Genomic DNA, 25,996 nt, shown 5'->3' with positions numbered 1-25,996 from the left:
TGAACGAACTTTCTATGTCGAATTATGTCGGTGGTTGGACTACATTAGTTTTATATGCATGTCATTTTGCTTGGCTTCATCAATGTTTTGAAAAAGTTTAAGTATGGATCTGGAGATGGAGTGCTCATGTAGTGTGGGACCGATGAGACTACTCATTTCTAAGACGGATAGGAACTACATGAGGCGCTTTTACAAGTGTCCCCTTTTTCAGGTATGACAAAAAATGCTCATGTTCAATTCATGTATACCAATCAACTTAATTGATTAACTATATCATGTTCACCAAGTGTGAATGTTGTGTAAATGGCAATTTAGTTTTTGCTGCTCACATTGCACGTTTTGGCCTTGACAATTATGCGCTAGTTGATGTTCACATATAGTACGTACATTATGAACTCGTGGTATTGATATCAAATGCATTGTTACATGAAAATACAATTTTTAATATGTATTTTTGTCGAGGTGGACCTTACTTGTATACATTTTTTCACTGGTTTTAATGCAGAATTATCGAGGCAGTTTCTATTGGGAAGATGAGTTGCTGCTAAATATGTCAACACCATCGGCTGATGTCAAAGAAGTGGGAGTCCACGGTAATAGTGGCGCATTGGACAAACAATGGCAAAAGACGGCTATACGATATTGTTTTCATTCAGTCCTTTACGTACTATATTGCCTGGGAGTAGTCCTACTGTTAGTCATCTTCTTTGCCTGAATTTGTTTTTGGTTTTCACTTGTTTCCATTATACAAGCTTGGGGATTGTCTTTTGCAAACAAGACATTTTATGAAATCATGTTGTTTATGTTGTGAGATGATTTACTGTTGGTAGAAGCAAACTTGAATGAAGTAGGTGAGGTGGATGATGGTATGAAGTAGCATGCTCTTTTTTGCTAGTAATGAATAGCAGTACCCCTGTCCAGTTTTACTAATTGCTAGTTTACATGTAACACAAAAAAAAAAAAAAAAAAAAAAAAAAAAAACCCTTGTTAATGTCGGTTTTGAGTCTCAAAACCAAAATACCGAAGTAGATCTCACCCTTTCATTTTTTTTCTTTGTATTTCAGGACAATACAATCATTCAATTTGGTGGAAATCAAAGACCAATAATAGGCATTTATGGCTACCTACAATTTTGGAATACACTAAAATTAGGTTTTCAAAATGGAAATTGTACTTGCTAATCAACATGCAAATTTTGGCTTTTCAAATTTTTGAACCAAAAATTTTTACAAAATCAAAAAATCCCAATTTCAAAACAAAAACAAAAAGTGCCATCCAAATAAGGCCTAAATTTGTATGTGGTATTCTTGGGAAATGACAAAAAGAAAAAACTACTATTCCTCTCAAAATCAATTCCAAGATCTTCATCACATCAATCACTTTTTATTACTATTTAAATAAAAAAAATCACTACAAAACAAATTTCTTTCATTTTTTTATACAAAACATTCTTATTTTATTTTCTCACATCAATCAAATCTGCTACAGTTCTTGTCCACTTCATTTTTCAAGTCTTTTCGCAGAGGACTAAAAAAAATCCCCTACTATTCCTCTGAAAATCAAACCCAATATTCTTAGTTTTTACGTCACATCAATCATTTTTATTACTATTCAAATAAAAAAACACTACAAAAAAAAAATTATTTCACTTTATCATATAAAACATTCTTACTTTTTTTCTCACATCAATTAAATCTACTACAGTTCCTGTTCACTTCATTTTTCAAATCTTTTGGCAAATGAATCAAAAAAAATAAAAAATAAAAAGAGCCACTACTATTCATCTCAAAGTCAACTCCAACATTCTTACTTTTTATATCACATCAATCACCTTTTATTACTATTCAAATATAAAATTCACTATAAAACAATTTTTTTTGACTTTTTCATACAAAACATTCTTACTTTTATTCTCACATCAATCAAATCTACTTCAACATCAATAGCTTCATTCCACTTCATTTTTCAAGTCTTTTGTCAAAAGACTCAAAAAAAAGCTCCTACTGTTCCTCTCAAAATCAACCCCAACATTCTTACTTTATACATTACATCAATCACTTTTTATTACTATTCAAATAAAAAAAATTCCTACAAAACAAATTTCTTTGACTTTTTCATACAAAGCATTCTTACTTTTTTTCTCACATCAATCAAATCTGCTACAGTTCCCGTCCACTTCATTTTCCCAGTCTTTTGGCAAAGGACTCAAAAAAAAAAATCCCTACTATTACTCTCAAAATCAATCATAACATTCTTACTTTTTACATCACATCAATCATTTTTTATTACTATTCAAATAAAAAAATCACTACAAAACAATTTCTTTCACATTCTTACTTTTTTTCTCACATCAATCAAATCTATTACAATTCTCGTCTACTTCATTTTTCAAGTCTTTTGGCAAACATAGTCCAAATTTTTTTGGCAAATGACTAAAAAAAAAGCCTCTACTATTCCTCTCAAAATCAACTCCAACATTCTTACTTTTTACATCACATCAATCACTTTTTATTTCTATTCAAATAAAAAAATCATTACAAAACAATTTTTTTTTTTTCACTTTTTCATACAAAACATTTTTACTTTATTTCTCAGAGCATTCACATCCAGCTAAGCAAATGTTTGGCTAAATTTTAGCTAAAAGTCAACTTTTATCTATTTCAGCTACCCACCCACATTTTTAAAGCACACATATCTAGCTCAGCATTTTAACTTTACACTCATTTAAATATTCTTTCTCTATCATTTAAATATTATTTATCTATTATTTCTTTATTCTTTTTTTATTCTTTCTTTCTTTATTCATTTTTTCCTTCAAATGGTCATCAAATCATTTAAATTCTAGTAGCATTCACTTTTTCTTCAAACTGCCATCAACAGCAAGCATTAAACCACTTTTGCTCCCAAAATTAAATGCATCCAACAGTAACATTGGATATCAACAGCATTTAAAGGCATCCAATGATCATCAACAACATTGTAGCATATATTGTCTTCAAAAGGTCATCAACCCAATAATATACTGTCTTCAAATGGTCATCAACCCAACAACATTGTAACATATACTTTCATTCATCTCAACTCGATTTTATTTCCAATATTCATTCTCTATTTTTTTCACTTCTGGCTCTTAATTTTTTCAAGGGTCGTTCTTCGCTTCGCAAAATGCTTCTTGATGACTCTGAGGATGATTTAGAGATAATTGGTGCTATGAAAGAAGAATCATTATTACATCGTCGTGCGACCCAACGTCGAAGATATATTAGATGTAATCATTTGCAAACCCACAAAGGACTTTTTCTCGATTATTTTGCTAAATCACCCGTATATCCCCCAAAAATGTTTTGGAAGAGGTTTCGAATGAGGCTTCTTCTTTTTCACCGTATTTTATCTGCGGTTGAAGTTCATGAGCCATATTTTGTCCAAAGAAGAGATAATGCTGGAAGACTTGGTTTAACTTCATTTCGAAAGATTACCGCTATCCTTTGGATGCTAACATATGGAATAACAGGTGATTTTGTGGACGAATATCTGAAGATTGGAGAAACCACCGCAATGATGAGTCTAAAATTATTTGTTAAAGCTGTGGTTTCTATTTTTTCTGATGAGTACTTGAGGTCACCAACAAATCACAACATTGCAAGATTGCTAGCGGTTGGGCAAAGTCGTGGCTTTCCAGGGATGTTGGGGAGCATTGACTGCATGCACTAGAAATGGAAGAATTGCCCAGTAGGATGGAAATGTATGTATTCTAGTCATATCCATGAACCAACCATTATTTTGGAAGTAGTTGCATCAAATGATCTTTGGATATGGCATGCTTTTTTTCGGGTTACCTGGATCTCATAATGATATAAATGTGCTAGAAATGTCATTTATATTTTCTGAGTTCACTCAAGGGCGTGCTCCTCGAGTCAATTTTCTATTAATGGTCATGATTACATAATGGGATGCTACCTTGCTGATGGTATATATCAAAAGTGGTCAACATTTGTGAAAACAATCTCAGCTCCACAAGGAGCTAAGAACAAACATTTGTTGCAGTACAAGAGTCGACAAGGAAGGATGTAGAGCGTGCATTCGAAGTGTTGCAAGCATGATTTGCGATGGTCCGTCAACCTGCACAAATGTTTAAACTCTCCGAACTCAAATAAATTATGACAACATGCATAATTCTCCATAACATGATTGTTGAAGTTGAGCGAGATGAGCAAGACATGCTAGACTTCGATTATGAACAAAGCGATGAAAATCCTCCCGAACCACTATCACGTGATCAAACAAATAATTTTAGAGAGTTCATTCAAAACCACTTTCGCATTAGAGACCGAGAAACTCATTCTCATCTCCAATCAAACCTTGTCGGGCACTTATGGTAACGACATGGCCAATCATAGGAACTTTGTAACATGTATTATTTATATTAAGTTGTAATTTGAAATTCCATTATTGTACTCTTCATTGTGACTTTCCAAAAATCACACGTTTTACAGGTGATTTGAACTCTTCATTGTAATTTGAAATTCCATTATTTAACAATGTTTGCATCAATTTTTGGGTAAGGCCATCTAACCATTAAAGGAAGAGGAAATTGTAAGGCTATCAAATGTTTATCTAAAAAATGTTTATTTTTAATTTTCATTTTCTTTTTGGTATTTTATGAATTATATTTGTTAGAATTGTTTGTGCTCATTTGATTTGTTTTTCAGGTTTATATATCTCGGTCAGACCTTCTCACTCGTGCAACTAGTTGGGGCAGTTGTTACCTTGGCTGCAATATATATGGTTAACTACAGGAATGTTGTGGAATGAAGCGTAAGAACATGGTGACTACCAATCTTTCACAATCTGCACTAAATTTGTCTCACCAAAACATGGTAACTACCAATCTTTACAGTTTGCACTAAATTTGTCACTACCAAAACATGGTGACTACCAATCTTTTATAGTTTGCACTAAACTTCTTACTACCAAAACATGAGTAAAGGCATAAAGAAGCTACAGCCAAAATAAAGTTACAAGCAAAGCTTTTCCAAAAAATGGTGACTGGCTGCTTAATTCTTGCTTCTTAAGGATTTCCAATTGGCGTTGATTCTAATATTTTTTTTGTACTACAGACATGCCACTTGTATCAATCAATATTATTTCCTCCTCCTGTTTTAATATTTTGTCCTCCCGATCTAGTTGTTGTAATTGAAACTTTTTCCTTTCTATATTCAATTTCTCCTCCTCAATATTATATCTATGTTCTTGGTCCAACTAATCCAAGCGAAGCTTTCCCTTTCAAAGTTAAAAAACTCTTCTCCTAGAACACGCATTTCCCCGAGGATTTCTATTTTCTTCTTCATGAATACCACAACATCTTTAGAGAAACACTCAATTCTCTTTCTTTTTGCCTTTTCGGCTTTCCTGCCTATTGGTCTCTCAACGTCTCCATTGTTATCATGCAATGCATCCTCCCTAACAACTTCACTTATCAACTTCAGGTTGAGATTATTAGAAGATGTTGCCAATGATCTTCTTCTTGATTTTTCATTGGAGCCATGAAGCAACCATTTTTGTTGGCCCTTCAACAAATTCCAGCAATGTTCAAGTGGAAAAGAGGTAGTCTTAAATTTTTGGTACATAGCCTTCACCTTGGCAAACTGAATAATTGAAGTACATAGAAAAGAAATTAGTATCTTGAAACTATTGGTAATTTGATGCATTGACACCACTTTAAATATAAGCTATACCTTGTCATGCACGGTGGTACCGCTTTGATTCTAACCTTCAACTTGAGTGAGCTACCTAGAAAACTTATTAATTGATTGTTCAATTGTTGACCATCGATTCATTCGAGAGGTAGGAGAACGTGTAGATAAGAAAGACTTTTGTTCTTGGAAATTAGCGTGGATTATTTCCCATAATGTCGTATGTCTTTGGTCCGTCCCTTGCACTGGATCTTGGCTAACATGTATCAAAGACAATACAAGACAAATGTCCTCCTCTACAAAGAAGTTGTTACCCCGTTGTGATTTCTTAGTACTTATCACTTCAACTTGGAGTTGAAAGTCTTCGATGGATATTGCAGCATGTTGAGATTCACCCAAAAATAAATTCCCAATGTCAGAATTTGCCTGCAAGAGATTTGTGTAGAACATGTTCCCTTGATCTTGGGAATCCATCCTAAAAGTACAAATACACATTACAAAAAAAAATCCTCCACAATACATGTAGAACATGTTACCAAAATGTTAACAAAATTGCAAATTGCGTAGAACATGTTACCAAAATTGCATAGAAAATAAATTTGTATAGAACATGTTATCAAAATTGCAAATTGCAAACCCTCGACAATCCATGTAGTTTCTGAGCATATTCCTGTTTTCTAATCCCCAAATTCATCAACTAAAAGCAAATTTGTGTTATGCTTCTCCAGCAACTTCCAACATATGTATATTAACACATTTTGAAGATTATAGCATATTCAATGAGAACCATAAAATTGCAAATTTGACAAAGAAAATCAACACAAATATATAAAGAATTTTCAAAAAATACTCTAAAAAAATAGTCCTAATCGGTTCATGGATATTGGGTTATGGAAAAAAAATTAGTACACATCAAAGAGGAATTGCAGAACTTGAACAGCTTTTTGACTTTAGGCAACCTATACCAAGAAACCAAAAGATTGAACCAAAATTGCAAATTACAAACCCTCCACAATCCATGTAGTTTCTAAGCATATTCCTGTTTTCTAATCCCCAAATTCATCAAAAAAAATTTTGGTTACCACTATTTGGAATTTACGCCCAAAAATCCAACTCCAAGAACACCCCAAACCGAAATAACAAGAGAAGAAAAACCCAAAATTAAACTTCGCTACAGCCGTGAATCAACCCAGAAAATTGACACCCAAAAACAGAACATCAACCAGCCATCAAAATAACCCAGAAACAAACTCCTAATCTCAACCCGTTAGTTAACCGAACAACCCAAAAATCGCCAAGAACACCCAAAAACACAAACCCATTCCAAACCCAACCGAGAATCAAGATAAAAAAGCTAAAGAGAAGATGATTTTACCTACTGGAACGGTTTCTAAGCTCAAAGACCATTGGTTTTGATGACAAAAGGGCAGAGAAAAGAAGCGGTGCACGGAAGGGATGGGTATTATAGTATTTTAGACTGTGAGTGAGTGTGATTTGTCAAGTTATCTCTTTTCTACTATCCAAAAGCATTTTTCCCAAAAACAAAACAAAACTAAAATTAGAAAGTGCTAGATGAAATGCAATTTCGTATGGCAGCTGAGCAAGAAGATGAAGGAGAAAAGTAAAAGAACCCAAATTTACTACATACCTATGATCCACACCCTGGCTCAATCCATGTAAACAAAGTGAAAAGCAAAACACAAAATCTAACATCCAGATCATGGGTTTGTTTGAGAGAGAGATAAAAAGGGTACCTTGCAACAGGAGCCTGAGTTGAACAGCGACTGTGCGACAAAGAGATGAACGCGGGAAGAGAAAGAGGGAGAAGGAGGCATGAAGAGAAAGAAGAGAGATATGATAAAATAGTTTTTTTATTAGAGGAGAGATAAATGAAAGAATTTTTTATTAATATATAATATGCATTGTTGAGCAATAGTGCTCAGCAAACTTGCTGAGCACTTGCTGAGCACTGTAAGTGCTCAACAATTTGATGACCCCATTGTTGAGCTGAATGGGAAGCGTTTTTTGCTATTTGGCTCAACAAAATAGCAAAAAGTGCTATTTTGTTGAGACAGATGTGAATGCTCTCACATCAATCAAATTTGCAAAAGTTCGTGTCTACTTCATTTTTTAAGTCTTTTGGCAAACACAGCCTAAATTTTTTTTGGCAAAGGATTCAAAAAAAAGCCCCTACTATTTCTCTCAAAATCAACCCCAACGTTCTTACTTTTTACATCACACCAATCACTTTCTATTACTATTCAAATACAAAAATCACTACAAAACAAATTTCTTTCATTTTTTCATACAAAACATTTTTTTTTTTTTTTCACATCAATCAAATTTGCTACAGTTCCCGTCCACTTCAATTTCCAAGTCTTTTGGCAAAGGACTAAAAAAAAAAAGCTCCCACAATTCCTCTCAAAATCAACCTCAACATTCTTACTTTTTACATTACATCAACCACTTTTATTACTATTCAAATAAAAAAAATCACTACAAAACAAATTTCTTTCACTTTTTTCGCACATCAATCAAATCAGCTGCAGTTCCCATCCACTTCATTTTTTTCAAGTCTTTTGGCAAAGGACTAAAAAAAAGAGCCCCTTCTTAAAATCAATCACAATATTCCTACTTTTTACATCACATCAATCATTTTTTATTACTGTTCAAATAAAAAAATTACTACAAAAAAATTTTCTAATTCACATTTTCATACAAAACATTCTTACTTTTTTTCACACATCAATCAAATCTGTTACAGTTCCCGTCTACTTCATTTTTCACGTCTTTTGGAAAAAAACTGCCCAATTTTTTTTTGGCAAATGACTCAAAAAAAAAAGAAAAAAAAAAAGAAAGCCCCTACTATTTATCTAAAAATAAACCTCAACATTTTTACTTTTTACATCACATCAATCACTTTTTATTATTATTCAAAAAAAAAAATTACTACAACATCAATCAAATCTACTACAGTTTTCGTCTATTTCATTTTTCAAATCTTTTGGCAAACACAGCCCAAATTTTTTAGGCAAATGACTAAAAAAAAAGCCCATATTATTCCTCTCAAAATCAACTCCAACATTTCTACATTTTACATCATATCAATAATTTTTTATTACTATTCAAATAAAAAAACCACTACAAAACAAATTTCCTCCACGTTTTTAATTTTTTTCTTACATCAATCAAATCTGCTACAGTTCACGTCCATTTCATTTTTCAAGTCTTTTGGCAATGACCTAAAAAAAAAAAGCCCATACTATTCATCTCAAAATCAACTTCAACATTCTTATATTTTACATCACATCAATAACTTTTTATTCTTATTCAAATAAAAAAAATTACTACAAAACAAATTTATTTCACTTTTTCATACATAATATTCTTACTTATTTTCTCACATCAATCAAATCTACTACAGTCCCAACCACTTCATTTTTAAAGTCTTTTGGCAAAGGACTAAAAAAAAAAAATGCCCCTACTATTCCTCTCAAAATCAACCCCGACATTCTTACTTTTTACATCACATCAATTTATTTTAATTACTATTCAAATAAAAAAATCACAACAAAACAAATTTCTTTCACTTTTTCATACAAAACATTCTTATTTATTTTCTCACATCAATCAAATCTGCTACAATTTCCGTCCACTTCAGTTTTCAAGTCTTCTGGGAAACACAGCCCAAATTTTTTTGGCAAAGGACTAAAAAAAAAGCTCATACTATTCCTCTCAAAATCAATCCCAACATTCTTACTTTTTACATCACAGCAATCACTTTTTATTACTATTCAAATAAAAAAATTATTACAAATCAAATTTCTTTCACTTTTTCATACAAAACATTCTTACTTTTTTTCTTACATCAATCAAATTTGGAACAGTTCCCGTCCACTTCATTTTTAAAGTCTTCTGGCAAACACAGCCTAAATTTTGCTGATAAAGGACTAAAAAAAAGTCCTTACTATTCTTCTCAAAATCAACCATAACATTTCAACTTTTTACATCACAACAATCATTTTTTATTACTATTCAAATAAAAAAAATCAATACAAAACAAATTTCTTTCATTTTCTCATTTAAAACATTTTTACTTTTTTTTCTCACATCAATCAAATCTGTTACAGGTCTTGTCCACTTCATTTTTCAAGTCTTTTGGCAAAGACTCAAAAAAAAGCTCCTACTATTCCTCTCAAAATCAGCCCCAACATTTCTACTTTTTATATCACAACAATCATTTTTTAATGCTATTCAAATAAAAAAATCACTACAAAACAAATTTCTTTCACTTTTTCATACAAAACATTCTCTCTTTTTTTTTTTTCTTTTCTTCGTATCAATCAAATGTGCTACAGTTCCCGTCCACTTTAGTTTTCAAGTCTTTTGGCAAACATAGCTCAAATGTTTTTTGGCAAATGACTCAAAAAAAACCCCCGACTATTTCTCTCAAAATCAATCTCAACATTCTTACTTTTTGCATCACATCAATCACTTTTTATTTCTATTCAAATAAAAAAATTACTTCAACATCAATAAGATCAGTTACAGTTCCCGTCCAATTCATTTTTCAAGTCTTTTAGCAAACAAAGCCCAAATTTTTTTGGCAAAGGACTAAAAAAAAAGCCCCTACTATTCCTTTCAAAATCAACCCCAACATTCTTACTTTTTACATAACATCAATCACTTTTTATTTCTATTCAAATAAAAAAAATCAATACAAAACAAATATCTTCACTTTTTCATACAAAAGATTCTTACTTTTTTTCTCACATCAATCAAATCTGTTATAATTCCCGTCCACTTCATTTTTCAAGTCTTTTGGCAAACACAGCCAAAATTTTTTTGGCAAAGGACTAAAAAAAAAGCCCCTACTATTTATCTCAAAATCAATCTCAATATTCATACTTTTTACATGCATCAATTATTTTTTATTACTATTCAAATAAAAAAATCACTACAAAAAAAATTTTCTAATTCACTTTTTCATACAAAACATTCTTACTTTTTTTCTCACATAAATCAAATATTTTACAGTTCCTATCAACTTCATTTTTCAAGTCTTTTGGCAAACACAGTCCAAATTTTTTTGGCAAAGGACTAAAAATAAAGCCTCTACTATTTCTTTCAAAATGAACCCCAACATTCTTACTTTTTAAATCACATCAATCACTTTTTATTACTATTCAAATAAAAAAAAATCACAACAAAATAAAATTCTTTCACTTTTCACACAAAGCATTCTTACTTTTTTTTCTCACATCAATCAAATCTACCACAGTTCTCGTCCACTTCATTTTTCAAGTTTTTTGGAAATCAACTCAAAAAAAAGCCCATACTATTCCTCTCAAAATCAACCTCAACATTCTTACTTGTTATATCACATCAATCACTTTTTATTACTATTCAAATAAAAATAAATTACTACAAAACAAATTTCTTTCACTTTTTCATACAAAACATTACTTTTTTTATCACAATAATTAAATCTGTTACAATTTCCGTCCACTTTATCTTTCTAGTCTTTTGGCAATGGACTCAAAAAAAAAAAGCCCCTACTATTCCTCTCAAAATCAACCACAACATTTTTACTTTTTATATCACATCAATCACTTTTTATTACTATTCAAATAAAAAAATCACAACAAAACAAATTTCTTTCACTTTTTCATACAAAACATTCTTACTTTTTTTCTCACATCAATCAAATCTGTTATAATTCCCGTCCACTTCATTTTTCAAGTCTTTTAGCAAACACAGCCTAAATTTTTTTGGCAAAGGACTAAAAAAAAAGCCCCTACTATTTCTCTCAAAATCAATCTCAATATTCATACTTTTTACATGCATCAATTATTTTTTATTACTATTCAAATAAAAAAATCACTACAAAATTTTTTTTTTTAATTCACTTTTTCATACAAAACATTCTTACTTTTTTTCTCACATAAATCAAATATTTTACAGTTCCTATCAACTTCATTTTTCAATTCTTTTGGCAACACACAGTCCAAATTTTTTTGGCAAAGGACTAAAAATAAAGCCTCTACTATTTCTTTCAAAATGAACCCCAACATTCTTACTTTTTAAATCACATCAATCACTTTTTATTACTATTCAAATAAAAAAAATCACAACAAAATAAAATTCTTTCACTTTTCATACAAAGCATTCTTACTTTTTTTTCTCACATCAATCAAATCTACCACAGTTCCCGTCCACTTCATTTTTCAAGTTTTTTGGAAATGAACTCAAAAAAAAGCCCATACTATTCCTCTCAAAATCAACCTTAACATTCTTACTTGTTATATCACATCAATCACTTTTTATTACTATTCAAATAAAAATAAATTACTACAAAACAAATTTCTTTCACTTTTTCATACAAAACATTACTTTTTTTATCACATCAATTAAATCTGTTACAGTTCCCGTCCACTTTATCTTTCTAGTCTTTTGGCAATAAACTCAAAAAAAAAAAGCCCCTACTATTCCTCTCAAAATCAACCACAACATTTTTACTTTTTATATCACATCAATCACTTTTTATTACTATTCAAATAAAAAAATCACAACAAAATAAATTTCTTTCACTTTTTCATACAAAACATTCTTACTTTTTCTCACATCAATCAAATCTGTTACAATTCCCGTCTACTTCATTTTTCAAGTACCGTACGCATAGTATCAACTCCTTTTTTTTTTTTTTTTAATCTTTTTTTCATCAATATTTTGAAGAACGAACCACGTGTAATAATGTAGATAGAATTAGTTATCATTTGCTGTGCATTTGGCCAAATTTATGCTATGCTATAAAACATTTTATCCCTAAACTAACTAATATATCTCTTTTGCTTCATATATAATATAAGCTACTATGAAAGGAGTTTGTTTCCAAAAGATTAATACATGTTAACTTAATGATCGGTTAATGGAACTTTGATACTGGGAAAGGGCCAATTTTTAAGAATGTCAACTCTTCTGCTAGTGCTGGAATATCATTTTAGAGTTTCTTTTTATTATTATTATTATTATTATTATTTTATTTTATTTAAACTTGTTTAGGATTAGTTGTATTGGGTTCTAATGATGTCCTGGTGGGATTATGTCAAGTTATAATTCAATCAGAATTGAGGAAAAACCTACAGTTCTCATCGTCTAGGCCCATTCAGTGCAGTTTCTAAGCAAGTAGATACTACTATAATCACACTTAGGTAGAGTAGCTACTCTGATCGTTCCCTCCTGATTTTTTAATTAGGATTTTTTTTTTTTTAGATTTACTATTAGTTGACAACATTTGTGATGCCATTGTTGCATAAGCAAAACTCATGGACTTTTGGGGCACCCGAAAGAAAAGAAACTTAAAATGGAGAGGCAATGCCAATTCTAGAAAAGATAAAAGAAATCTGGCTTTCTAATAAGTAAAACTCTGAATTAGATGAGCATAAGATGACCTTTTCAAGGATTTTCCACTATAAAAATAGAATTGAGGACAGGATTGGTTGAGACATTTATAACAAACTAAATGGATTTTTACAAACACAAGGTTTACATAACTTAAGTCTCATTGTCACAGGAGTCCCTGAATTGGGATCTTTTCTCGTACCTAATCTGCCAAATCTCAACATCATTTCCTCTCTCGTACTCCTTCACATATTTTGGAATTTGTGTGAGATCTATGACCTTCCCAACAAAACAAGGGAGACATCCATTTTTGACTTCCTCACAATCTGCATCACCATTACAAAACCAGATAATAACACATAACAAGGCTGTAAACGGAGATCTCATAGTAATAAGCACATCCTAAATGGTAAGATGCTTACCCTCTTCATCCCTCAGATAGCTACAGAAATGTGAATAACCATTTGCAGCAACATCAAGATCAATGAGACTGAAGTTGTAGCGCTTTTCCAATGCTAAGTATAGCACCTGAGAAAGATAAGAAGGTTGTTGTCATTTATTTGATCACCATATGAGAAAATTAGAAAATTTCTATTTAAACAGACAAGAGATGTCAACAATTGAATGAGAGGGTATCTTTCACCCACATGGGAAAAACTATTCATTTTAACTACATCTGGAAGGTCCATCAAGCCCTAGTCCAGAATCTTAAGCATCTTTTATCTTTCAGTCCAAAATGAGGACAGATTCTCACAATTCTCTCGTGATGTGATATTTGCTATTCCATATTGCTGGCCATACTACCATGTTTGATTTGTATACCTTCTCAGAACCCAGTGACATCAATCTCTGTAGAACACCAAAAAAGGCATCAGTCAAGTCATCGCTGTAAATTACATCAGCAGCTACAATCACAGAAGCTCCCTGGACTTCTTCAACTTCTGAAAAGGTCCATGTATACCTGGATGACACTACTACACAAAATGATATATGTTCCCAAGTTATTGACATTAAGGTATGACAGAATTGTTGGAAAAAGCAAGAAAATGGGTTTTTAAAAATTGCAAAAAAGAAAAAGAAAAAAAAAAATTTATTTAAAGGGTATATGATGCTGGAACCATATCAAAAGTCAAATTCTTGTTGGACCAACCATCTTTAAAGTTATCTTTAGATTCTTTAGCTTTCTTTGCATTATCAACAAAAGTAATAAATCTCACCTTTTATGCAGAGAAGTCTCTCCTGCGCTTACTCTAGGAGGCCAGGGACTCATCCAATCAAGTTCACGTATGTGAACTGCAGCTCGATAGTTTAACAGTTCAGAATTAAGGTCAACATTCTTAGCACAGTTGTTGAGAATTTCTTCACCATGGTCTGTCAACAAATAAAGAGGCCTATTGAGAAAAGCATAATTAATTCAGATTCTGCATAACAAAGTGAAGTAACATGACCCACTTTAATCCATAAAGGCCAAAGATAGAACTCCATAAGTTATGAGCAATCTGACAGTGGAGGATGTAAGTGAAGGATTTCAATCTTTTATTAAGAATATTGTGACAGAAAGGGGTTATAAATACAATCAGTATAAGTTTTTTCAGTTAAAAAGCATTATTGGTTCATAATAATCAGGTGTACTGATTTTCCCTTCTAATATAGTGTTCTAATAAGATAACCTAATTTCATGCGCTCTATTTGACATTGCCTTCTATAGTATCTACTTCTCTAGTTAACAATAGTCTACATGAAAGTCTGCAAGCATGGACATGTATGTGTGTGTGTGTGTGTGTGAGAGAGAGAGAAAGAGTCATGCTTATTGGCTCCATTAAGTATAAGCTCCTTCCATCTATTTCACAATATCACTTCAAAAATGGATATCGTTCTTGTAAAATATCTGCAAAACTTGTGCTTTTCAACAGCCCTCCGTTCCAACAACATAAAAACCATAAGTAAAAATAAGGGAAAACAGGCCGGGGAAAAAATCAGAGGAAGTAGAAACCAAGCATTTAATTTGATATATCCACAGCTGCAAATAGTCATATATCAGTAAACCATATATGAGACATAACTGATTAGGCATCCATCCATCCATCAGAATAAAATATTTTGGGCAATATTTCAGGCAACTTATTGAGGATATAATTCCTAAACTGTTGAAATAACGAATCATTTCAGATATGAATAAAGAATGATATTCTAGTATAGGCAAGGTACCATACCGGTCAGAAACACTGTTTCCGCAAAACGTGCAAGTAATATACCCGCCAATCCTGGTGAAAACCGTAGGATAAATCTTGTCATCCAAGATGCCTTAATGTTTGAGATAGACGATATAATTTTATAATCTTCAAAAATATTAATAAATGGCTAGAAAGTGTCAATGGAAAGCATAAAAATGATATCCCTTAAATAATCCATAACATGTAGATTTATTATAGTTCCTAATGAGATTCAACACGTTCATATCATATTCATTTTTGGTTGTGGGTTTCAAACATGGTAAAAAGCAGCATGAAAATCAAAGCAATACCTGTTCCAGCACCAAGCTCTAATGCAACAATTCCATCAAACTCAGATGAAGTAAACATCTTATGCAACACAAAATCAGATAACACAAGCTCCGCTCTCCACACCTGAAATGGGGAGGGTTGAGGAGGGACATAAAAAACAAAGCACATAAAATCCGAGAGAAACATCAAATAAGAAACCCAATAACCACCACCTGCAAACCCACGCTCGGAATCGATGATGTGATATTGTGCTGAATGCTCAAGCTATAACTGTCCAAACATGGTTCTGCAAATTGATAGTAAGAAATATTCATTCACATCAAACGAAAAGACATTGAAGCTCGCAAATGCACAGAGCAAGTGAAATAAACTGACTGTTGCGTCTACTAAGAACCAAATCACCGTCTTGGTCCACGCTGATCGTTTGATCTGTAGAAGCCTCTTCGTCGTCATATTCAGAAGCATCAGTGTATGTGGTAGGTGGAAGAGAAATGGCGAAGTGGGAAATGTGGGGCCCAGAGATGCCAGGTGGGCATCCCAGGTGGACCTCGCTCATCACCTGATCTTGCTCCTCCTCCTCTGCCGGTGGTGGATCTCTGCTGTTCATTTGCATCGATATCTGCGCCGTTCCTTCTTCTTCTTTTTCTTCTTCTTCAGATGATGGTGGTGGTGGTGGTTGGAGTATTCGATTCTAAAAGCAAACCCTAAATCCCCAATTTCACTCTGCTTTCCATTCTTGTCCTGTTTTTGAAATTGCACGAAATCAAGAAGAGGAGCAAAACGGCAGAGCCACGTTTTGCCATCTTATGAACGACACTACGTTCTCGACATGCGCGACAAGTCGTTCAGATGTTCGCCTCAAAATTTTTTGCTACTTTATGAACCACCTTTACGGCTTTACATCTTGGATAGTCCATAGAATTGGTCAGGTGCTGTGCTATATAGCCTTCGTATTGTAAAGAGAAATTAAGTCAGTTTCAGTAAAATGTAGCCCTTGGGTGATTAGATGTGGTAGATGTAGTTAGGACTATAAATAAACTAGTCTGTTTGACAACCTGCTCGATTTAGCTCGACCTGAACTCGAGTTCGATACTGTACGAATCCGCTCGTAGAAATTTGCTCGATTATAGTCTTATATGTAGGTGTTAACACTGAACCACTCAAATTTTGTGTTTTTTTCTCTTATATATTCGCTTCCACTGATTTTTTTTTTTTTTTTTTTTTTTTTTTTTTAGTATTCCTTGTAAATCTCTATGGAAAAAGCTGATGTAATTTTATACATATGCCTGCATGTAATGTAATAGAAAATAGACAAACCCCACAATGGGTGTGTAACATATAAAGATTTTGTGTTGGAGGAAAAACCAAAAAAAAAAAGAAAAAAAAAAAAGAAGGAATCTGCCTCCAAAGTTTCTGTTGCAGTCCAAGCTCATGAACATTCATTACAAATCTAGTAGCTTAGGATATGGGCATGCACCAACATGTTCAGCATGTCAGCTTGTGAAGAAACTGGTAGAGCATGCCCTACACAAACTAATGTACTCAAAGTAACTACAGAAATCCGTATCACACATTTAGAATGTATAGAATTTAAGATTTTTTTTTTTTTTTTTTTTTTTTTGTAAAAAAAGAATAGAAAGAATTGGTTTCTAAGTATCTAATACTTTCATCTTCCCTTAAGAGCTGCAATCCGAGCTGCCAAATCATCATACTCTGGTAGCTTAGGATGCACATGCCCTGCCATGCTCAGCATCTCTGGTTGTAAGGAAGTGGTTCGAACATGCTTTTTCGTTGCCTCCGGTAGAGTTGGTTCCAGTGGAAAAGATGCTGTTCTAACAGGTGGAACATCCGAATCAGATTTCATTCTATTCCTACTATATTCATCATACTCGTGATCTCTTCTTTGTTGTGAAGGAGGAGGTTTCAGATATGTTTTTGTTTTGCCGGCTTCTAAGGGTGACTGCTTCTTATTGTATTGCATCAGATGGCCATCTAGCTTCCTTTCCTCGGCATCCCTTGGATCATTATCAACCGCATCCGGCTGTGGTTTCAAGTTTCTCCTCCTAACCGACCTTGGCTTTGGCTTATCTTCAACAACAGGACCACCAATATGTTGATGAGCTGCTTCCATATCAACATTAACTTCTAATTTTGTGGGGGGTTCCTCTGGACTGCTTTTGTTTTTGTCAGCCTTCTTTTTGAGGTAAGGTGGAGGGGTAAGTTTATAGTGAAATGGTGTCTCCTTTTCTACTTCATCTGCAGAAGCACTTCCAACCGTTCTTGAAGAAGTTTTTAGGCCATCTTGGGATATATCTTTAGTCCTCTCTTCTTCACTACTGCTAGGCATCCTGTGCCTATCATGAATGACGTCATCCTTTCTTCCATGAAAATTACGGTCATTTTCCTTTCTTTTTGTAATAGAACCCTTCCCATTGCTCGGTCTGTTCCCAGCATTCTGGTTGTCTCTTTCTGGGACTGCATCATCCTTGTTTTTCTGCCATTTCTCATCCTCAATATTGCTTAAAGAAACACATTCAGGATGGTCCTGGAAGAAGTCATACATGTTGCAAAAAGTAATCAGAAGTAGAAAGGGAGATCAATTATGACAAGTAGAACTAAATTAAAGTGGAGGGCCGGCCTCGAACTTGTGAGCAATAAGGTTATATTGGTATATATAAAAATTGTGAGCTAAAAGCAGGCCTTTTGTAGATATGGCTTCCATTGTCTCAAAGACGTCCCCATCCTTCCTTCTAAAGGTAAAAGATATCTTTTTATAACCCCCCATCTCCGAGTTGTTTTCCATTTCCCTTCTGATATCTTTGTCTAACAATTTTGGAGGTAACTATAGTAATAGAGAGTGAAGCTTACTTGTTTTGGTGCAGTAGTATACAATTTCTGTTCTAAACCCTTGCTATTCCATCCTATATTGGATTCTTGTGCTATGTCTTGCAGTAACTGAATCTTCATCTCCTTTGTAGGAGGATTTGACCTCAACCTCTCAACAAACTGATTAATCAAAGCCATTAGCTTGGTCAGTACCGCAAACAAAGATATTCACAAAAGAAGCAATATATATATTATTAATGGACTGGAGCTGGGAATAGTAGAGACGAGTTATTAAGGAACCTATATATGAATCTACCTCTTTATTTATATAAGATTCAAGGGAATTTCCATATCTCTCGGTAAACATAGATCTCAGGTCTCGGAGCTCAGGCAAATCAGAGAATCTTGCGGCTGCATACATCAAAGATGGAACAGCTTCCTTGCACTCCTCAGGGCAACCGCTATATAAAGGATAAAACAGAAGGTGTAGGGAAAGATATGAATCTCAGGATCAGAACAGTTAAATTTTAATAAGAAAGTATAGCCTTTTTTTCAGGCCTCATTTAAGTATAAACTGATATGTAGATTAAAATCAATATTTTGAAGATTAAAGCCGAAAAATGAGCTCCAAGTCCTCAACATCTAGCTCTCAAAGAAGTTCCTATGACTATATCCAAATGGCTAACTGTATGTTAAGCGTTATCCTCTCTACTCAGTTAGTAATCTGATAAAAGTTAGGACTCTTCAGTAGGCCTCAATAGAAATAAGGTAAGATGTATGAGTAGCATGCTCAAACTCCAAATGAAAGTGCTTAATTTGTGAACCTTAATGATTAAGCAAATGTACTGAATCAATTCAATTCAATTGAAAAGTAGCAGCTCAGTCTAAGATTTTCGTTCATGACCACTCAGTACGGCAAGCTTCAACTGCACAAGAAACTTAATAAAATGTTAACACCCAGATCGGATGGAGGATTTTTGGGATGAGGAAAGGAAGAAGAAGGGATAGGAATAATCCTTTGACTGGGAGAATAAAGGGAGAGGAGAGGATTTGAGGGGAAAACCCCCCCTCATTTTTGGCTCACTTTTCAATCTGGCCGAGTTTGGAAGGAGAACAAAACATCTTAATGATTTATCTTCGTAATACGAGATACCCCCAACTGAATATGCAATTAAATTGGTCCGACAAAGGATCTAATGGTAAACTGCAAAAGTATATACCTCTGTTCTCTTGTACACATCCAAACAAGAGAAAATATCCTTTCTTCTCCATACCTATCCTTTCCCTTCTCTCTTAACTCCTAATCATAGTGAAAATTGAAAGAGAGAGAAAACAAGAAGCAGCATACAAGTATTTGCTTCCATCTCCAGTTAAAACATAATAAGGTAAAAAGATTGAATGCATTTGAGAAAAAATAAAAATTTAAACTGAAAAAGTGCCTGTATGCATGATAACATGGTATCGGCATACTTAGATGGTAATTTCAAAACAATACTTCTCATATGTCTAGATACGCAGATATATTACTTCATGTGGCCTCGAATCTACTCATCTAGTTTCTTCTTCTTCTTTTGGCAATAGGGAAAAGTTTCTTTCAGTAAGATCAACGGAAATTCCCCGGAAAAATGCATTTTTGTTTCAAGTCCAAATCCCATATCAGTGAGACAGAGAACAAGAGAGCAAAAGAGAGATGACATGAATACTTGGGCCAAGAATGCTATTTGATAGAGCATGCAAAATCACTATTGGTTAGGCAGTCACATGTACCTCTGTTTATGCATGGCAGAGAGATGAGTGGAGATACACCCACAGAACTTTTCAATGAATTCGTAACAGGATGACATGTTTTGCTCGACCAGAAGCCCTTCTGCCTGTTCACCATTTACATAGTGTTAAAAGCTTTAGCTAAAAATAATATAGAGTCTGTGTGTGGTAATTTCTGAATCAATATAAGCAAAATAAGGATGTAAGCTGTGTTTCACTGCTCTAGTTTAGTGTTCAAGAAAGCATAATCTCTTTCAATTATTCATACACAGACATATATATAATCATTCATCAGTCATATTTACTACATTAATCCAGCAGTCCTATGAAATGGATACGCAAAAATTCATATCTAGCAAAAGGAAACAATAATTTATAGGACCAAATTACTCAGTTTAGTGAGAAATATTATTATGGACCCATATCCCCATGCATCTTATCACAAGCCCCATCTTCTCTTTTCAAGTTCCTATCTGTCCTGACTCTGGTCATATTCTTTCAACATGAGACTTTTGATGCCTTTATGTTTATGCTTGTATTGTTATTGTCCTTCTCTACATTCTATATAACTCAATCCAGGGGACAAAATTGTAGCAAGTATTATCAAATCCTCGTACACAGTATATATATATACATGCATTTCTCTGTGGAATGCAAAGGAAGCGCTACACCCCGTAAGGGTTTGTTCCAATGCCACCTTCTGAAAGAAAATATCCAACCAAAATCTAAAAACACTATTTTACGAAGCCTGCAACTGTTCCCACTAAAATGGCTCAGAGCTCTCCAAAAACCATGAGAAGCCAAAATCTTTCACCTTTAAAAAACCTCTCTCTGGAGCAATTTCCCTCTCCTATTTCTTCTCCTTCGTCATTTTATCTTCTAAGTGTAGCATTATTCTTCATCTTTTGTTAAAATCTTTCACTTTGCCACAATTCTCTCACATGCCCCGGGACAATACTATATCAAGCGACACAGTTCATGCGACCATATAAAGAATAATTTCATGGTTAAAAAATGATTTAGGATAGTGTTAAGCCACGAGTACAATACTATATAAGTCAATTATAACTCGACTTATTTTATTAAACATATCAAACCTCTTAATTATAATCCGCTAATTTTATATTGGATTTATGTCGGGTTTGCCAGTCGTATTAAAAAATTGTTGAGGAATGCTAGGCTTACAACCACATTTTACAAAAAAAACTTTTACAAACTAATGTGACACAACATGATTGGATATAAAATAAATTTAAATTTTGAGAAACCCAATCATGTTGTGCCACATCAATTTGTAAAAAAAAAATTGTAAAATGTGTTTGTAAGCCTAACATTTTCCAAAATTGTTTGCTATAAATGTTGCGTGTCGGCTCACGTCGTATCGAAAAATAAGTATAAGGTTATATAAATCAATCATAATCTGACCTATTTAATTAGGCCCATTAAAGTTCTCAATGATATGTGTTGAGCTCGAGTAAAAAAAAATTGGCAATCATAACGGAGATGAACACATGCATGAACATTTGAAGCCGCATTTCATGGGAGATGGGAGATGCATGTGATGCCATTTTGTGGCAATGACAAAAATTGGGTCCCACTAAAAAATTATTATAATTCCCTTTTTCTATAACTAATAAAAGAATAAAACCCATGAAACAAATTTCTGCAAAAAGTCAATGTCACACATTTTAATACGAACCGACTCGGAACTGGACACAGGAAATCATGAGGACTTTCAAGATCGGCGGAGGGTATTAAACAAATAGAGAAATATAAAGCTTTGTTTGGATGCAAATAACTGCAAGATTCCATACCTAAGAGAAATATGAAACACTAGGAAAGAAAATAACAATTGAAAATCAGTAATGAACAGCATCAAGTTATGTAACAGCTACTGATTTCCATGATCACACACCAGAAATGCTAAAACAGATCATGCAAAAGCGAAATCCATGAACCCGAATTAAACTAAAATATGCAAAGACTTTTTCAACAAATTGAGGCCACAAGATCATCCAAAACGATCAAAAAAAATAAAACTAATCCTGAATCTCAGCTTATTTACCACATCAATCCAAAAAACTAGGACAAAGCAGGAATATGAAACAGCTGAAACCCAAATGAACCTGAAACTTACCCTGCCATAGGCATTGATGTCAAGGCCACTCCTAAGAAGATCAGCAATATCATTCTTCAAATACTTCAGCACCACGGCTTTCTTCTTCCTTATCACCTCCAGCCGCTTCTTCAACAGATTGATATTTGATTTGCTATATCAACAAAGCCCAAAAAATCAAATCAACGGAAATCAAAACATACCCAACAATCTAAAGAAATAAAAGAAACAAAAAACACCCCAAAATTACAAAGACAAAAGGAAGAAAACAAAATGGGTTTTCGTCGAACCATTTGGAGTAGAATTTCGACTTCAACAATCCGTCAAACATGTTGAACACCAAGAGTTTTGGAGAAAAGAAAAAGAAGAAGATGAAAGATGGGGGTTGATGGAGAAAGAGAACGATTGTATAATGGTTATAGAAATGTGCTGCAAAGGTAAAGAAAAGAAGAGACAGCGAAAATGGGATTCGGGTGTTGCCAAGATTCAGCGTTAGAGAAAACCAGAAGAAAAGCAATGGGGGTGCTTAAGGGAGAGAGATGCAAAGACCCACATGATTAGAAAGATGGAGAGACAGAAACGTATGTATCCATCCATTTGTTCATATATACGAGAGAGAGAGAGAGAGAGAGAGAGAGAGGAATGGTCAAGCAGAATCTATACAAATTGGAAAACAGTTGGAAAACAGGGAAGCTCAAGAGGAAAGCTGTGAGAGAGAGAGAGATTTGCCACGTCGGACTCAGGACGAGTTCTCTCCCGCTGGAAAGTATTTGCGCGCGCGTTTTCCCAACCCAAGTTGGTTAATAGTAAGGGGATGAAATTACGTTCTCTTGAGGTAGGCTTGATATTAATGGAGGGGTAGTTTAGGTAAATAAAATTGAAAGCACAAATTTACAGGCCAAGACTTAAAACAAGGCACAAATAGAGGTCATGAATTTAGGGAAGAAGGGGGGGGAGGGTGGGAGGGGTGTGGTGTTTAGCTTCCAAACTTTCTCATACAGAGAGAATTAGATAATTAATCCCATTTTAAGTAATTTAAAAATATATATTTTTTATTAAACTTGTAAAAAAAAAAAAAAGTAACCCACAATTTTTAGCAAATTTTGTTCACCATTTACAAATAACAGGCTGTCCCAAGCTAATTATTCGTTTCTTGGACAGGAAGCAGGAAGTGGGTTACTTGTTAGACACTAAACCCACCTCACCTGTGCACTTAACCATTTAGGTTGTATTGTGCTCTAAGCCACTAATCAAATCAAATAATACGGACCAAATTAAGATTTACAGCAATTATCTATTCACTTAACCATTTAGGTTGGATTGTGCTCTAAGCCACTAATCAAATCAAATAATACGGACCGAATTAAGATTTACAGCAATTATCTATTCACTTAACCATTTAGGTTGGATTGTGCTCTAAGCCACTAATCAAATCAAATAAAACGGACCGAATTAAGATTTACAGCAATTATCTATTCACTTAACCATTTAGGTTGGATTGTGCTCTAAGCCACTAATCAAATTAAATAATACGGACCGAATTAAGATTTACAGCAATTATCTATTCAAATTATTAATAAATCAAATAAATAATATGAGAGAGCGTATCTAAAACTCACCCGCATGCCAAAATAAATGTAAACTCTCTCACATTACTTACCGACTCGAACGGATAATTACCGAAATATATATATATATATATATATATATATATATTAGTTTATGAATCATGGTACTGGCAGCCGACTGTTTGATACAACCCTACTCATTTATTTAAATAAGAGATTTTATTAACTTTGTAATCCAATTAAATAAATGAAAAGATGATGATAAATTGATAATCTTTTATTGCCTGAAATTCCATTTTTTAATGTTTTTTTTTTAAGGAAGTTGAACAGCTGTCTTGTCTCAATAACATTCCCCCATCCACATATGCCAATGCCGCCCTCTAGCGGTTAGACTTGGCAGTTTAGAACTAGTATGAATAATCTTCCAATAATCTTTATGAATTGAAAAATATTTGACTTCAAAAATATATATTTTTTTATTGTTTCTTTTTTAATTTATTATTAAATCCATGGGACTCACATGAACAAAAGATGTGTAGCTGGTATCACTTTTTAAAAAAAAAATAAATATTTTTCGTCCATTTGGGTTGACAGCATACCTTATAACAAATTAGAAAATTAAAAGAAAAAAATAAAAGAAAATGAAGAAAAATAAAAAATAAATAAATAAATAAACCAGAAAATTTTGGTTACCTGTTAAAAGCTAGCCTAACTTGACGGGCCTGCAGACAAATTTTCCATTATGACAACAATGTCCTCCCAAATGTGTAATAACAATTGGGAGTTTATTTTTTAGAGATTTTTTTTTTTTGTTTTTGTTATTAGGTTATTTAAAAATTTGAGAAATGTTATATATTATATTTTTATTTTTTAATTATTTCATGAAGATGATATGACAGTGTCAATAAATTCTTGAATTATTTTTTTTTACAGGGACGGTGCCAGTGGTTGATTTGGACTGCTACGTTAGTGGTGTGAGTAATTATAAGATAAAAATAAAGCTTCTAATATTATTTTAAAAAATTTATAAAAATTTGGACAAATTATGGAAAAGGCAACGAGATTGGCTTCCACATCAATGGATTATCGAATAGGTGGGCTTTACATCATAGCCAGCCCGAATCTAGCTAGCGCCGCCCTTTTTTAAGTTGTCCGAATTCCTATGAATTTCAGACTATCTAATAAGAGAGAATTCTCGTCCCATTTTATCCTATAATAAATTAATGTCGACTTCCTATAAAGGCCACCATATACATATAGAGAAATGAGTTCCATATATGAAGGGCATGTTTATGTTTTATTGACATTAAACATATTTAATATTTATGAGAAAAATCGCAAGAACTCATTAGCTTCAATTTTAGAGCAAAAACAAAAAAACAAAAAACAAAAAAGAATTAATAGCAAAAGATGGTTCTTCTGTCAACGATTTTATGAGATGCCAGCGCTTCAAATGCTCACTAAAACGTTGATTAAATTAACGTTAATAACTTTATAGTTGTCCTGATCAGAACTCATTCAAGATGATGACAAATGAAAACATGAATTACATCATCATAAGAAAATGCAATGATTTAATATTTTCTAAGGAGAAAATTATAACAGAATGATTGATTCGTTAGGGATATAAAGTTAAAGATTAATTAAAATGTATAGATTAAACATGATGCCGACCTCAAAATCTAAGAATGGTATTAATTTACATAATTAATCTCTATTATTTGGAAGCTTCGAAGAATATTAAACTAGTTTAGCATGATGAATTGCTCCATTAGCCGCCTGGTTGTTTGATGTTGTCAAACATAGATTAAAAAAATATATATATATTCCTATAGTTTTATTTTCAACAATTTTGCGTGGTAGCTAGGCAAAAAGAGGTGCGTTTATATTTTTATTTTATAATTGTCTACTAATATTAACGTGAAAATACCGAGTCGAGCATCCTTGTGACCCGGTTGAAATATTTGTTTTTTTTTTTTTTTTTCCTAATGGAAAATAACAACAAAAATTCAAGCAGGTCCTTTCCATAGCTCTCGAGAGAATCCTTGAGATGGTGAAAAGCGTGAAAGAAAGCTGTTAGCATAGCTGGCTATAGCGGCCCATGGTAGGGTGTTGTGAATGCAT

The 25,996-nt window shown here is 33.1% G+C and overlaps 2 protein-coding genes and 1 pseudogene across 4 annotated transcripts; 1 reads left to right on the top strand and 2 right to left on the bottom strand.

Annotated features, from left to right (window-relative positions):
- Positions 1–3,249: 3,249 nt before the first annotated feature.
- LOC148584968 (uncharacterized) lies at positions 3,250–4,397 on the top strand (annotated as a pseudogene).
- Positions 4,398–13,176: 8,779 nt separating this feature from the next.
- Positions 13,177–16,393, bottom strand: LOC132188844 (Putative methyltransferase family protein). Of its 3 annotated transcripts, none has more exons than XM_059603410.2 (8): positions 16,001–16,393; positions 15,811–15,884; positions 15,619–15,721; positions 15,308–15,358; positions 14,312–14,465; positions 13,917–14,055; positions 13,517–13,622; positions 13,177–13,420 (listed from the first exon to the last, which is right to left on the bottom strand). In XM_059603410.2, the coding sequence occupies exons 1-8, from the start codon at positions 16,209–16,211 to the stop codon at positions 13,248–13,250; spliced, it is 1,011 nt and encodes a 336-aa protein (XP_059459393.2). In that variant the 5' UTR covers positions 16,212–16,393; the 3' UTR covers positions 13,177–13,247. The 3 variants fall into 3 exon arrangements, with proteins under 3 accessions (XP_059459393.2, XP_059459392.2, XP_059459394.2); XM_059603409.2 differs by having other exon boundaries at positions 15,974–16,391; XM_059603411.2 differs by lacking the exon at positions 15,308–15,358 and having other exon boundaries at positions 15,974–16,391.
- Positions 16,394–17,242: 849 nt separating this feature from the next.
- LOC132188425 (Regulator of Vps4 activity in the MVB pathway protein) lies at positions 17,243–22,894 on the bottom strand. Its single transcript, XM_059602870.2, has 6 exons — positions 22,595–22,894; positions 22,326–22,458; positions 20,192–20,295; positions 18,741–18,885; positions 18,467–18,604; positions 17,243–18,143 (listed from the first exon to the last, which is right to left on the bottom strand). The coding sequence occupies exons 1-6, from the start codon at positions 22,633–22,635 to the stop codon at positions 17,265–17,267; spliced, it is 1,440 nt and encodes a 479-aa protein (XP_059458853.2). The 5' UTR covers positions 22,636–22,894; the 3' UTR covers positions 17,243–17,264.
- Between the last annotated feature and the right edge of the window lie 3,102 nt (positions 22,895–25,996).

The sequence above is a fragment of the Corylus avellana genome, chromosome 6 (assembly GCF_965113065.1).
Source record: "Corylus avellana chromosome 6, dhCorAvel1.hap1.2, whole genome shotgun sequence".
Classification (NCBI taxonomy): Eukaryota; Viridiplantae; Streptophyta; class Magnoliopsida; order Fagales; family Betulaceae; genus Corylus; species Corylus avellana.
This window is presented reverse-complemented; position numbering and strand designations above follow the sequence as displayed.

Bases quoted from the DNA above. Each gene is read 5' to 3' on its own strand.
- LOC132188425 (XM_059602870.2), bottom strand. From the start codon at position 22,635: ATGTTTGACGGATTGTTGAAGTCGAAATTCTACTCCAAATG. The intron at 20,296-22,325 runs GTAAGTTTCAGG...AATGGTGAACAG, and splicing joins ACATCAATGCCTATGGCAGG to GCAGAAGGGCTTCTGGTCGA. The intron at 18,886-20,191 runs GTACATGTGACT...TCCTTTATATAG, and splicing joins TCTGCCATGCATAAACAGAG to CGGTTGCCCTGAGGAGTGCA.
- LOC132188844 (XM_059603409.2), bottom strand. From the start codon at position 16,211: ATGCAAATGAACAGCAGAGATCCACCACCGGCAGAGGAGGAGGAGCAA. The intron at 15,885-15,973 runs GTCAGTTTATTT...ATCAATTTGCAG, and splicing joins GGTTCTTAGTAGACGCAACA to AACCATGTTTGGACAGTTAT. The intron at 15,359-15,618 runs GTATTGCTTTGA...GGTTTTCACCAG, and splicing joins AGAGCTTGGTGCTGGAACAG to GATTGGCGGGTATATTACTT.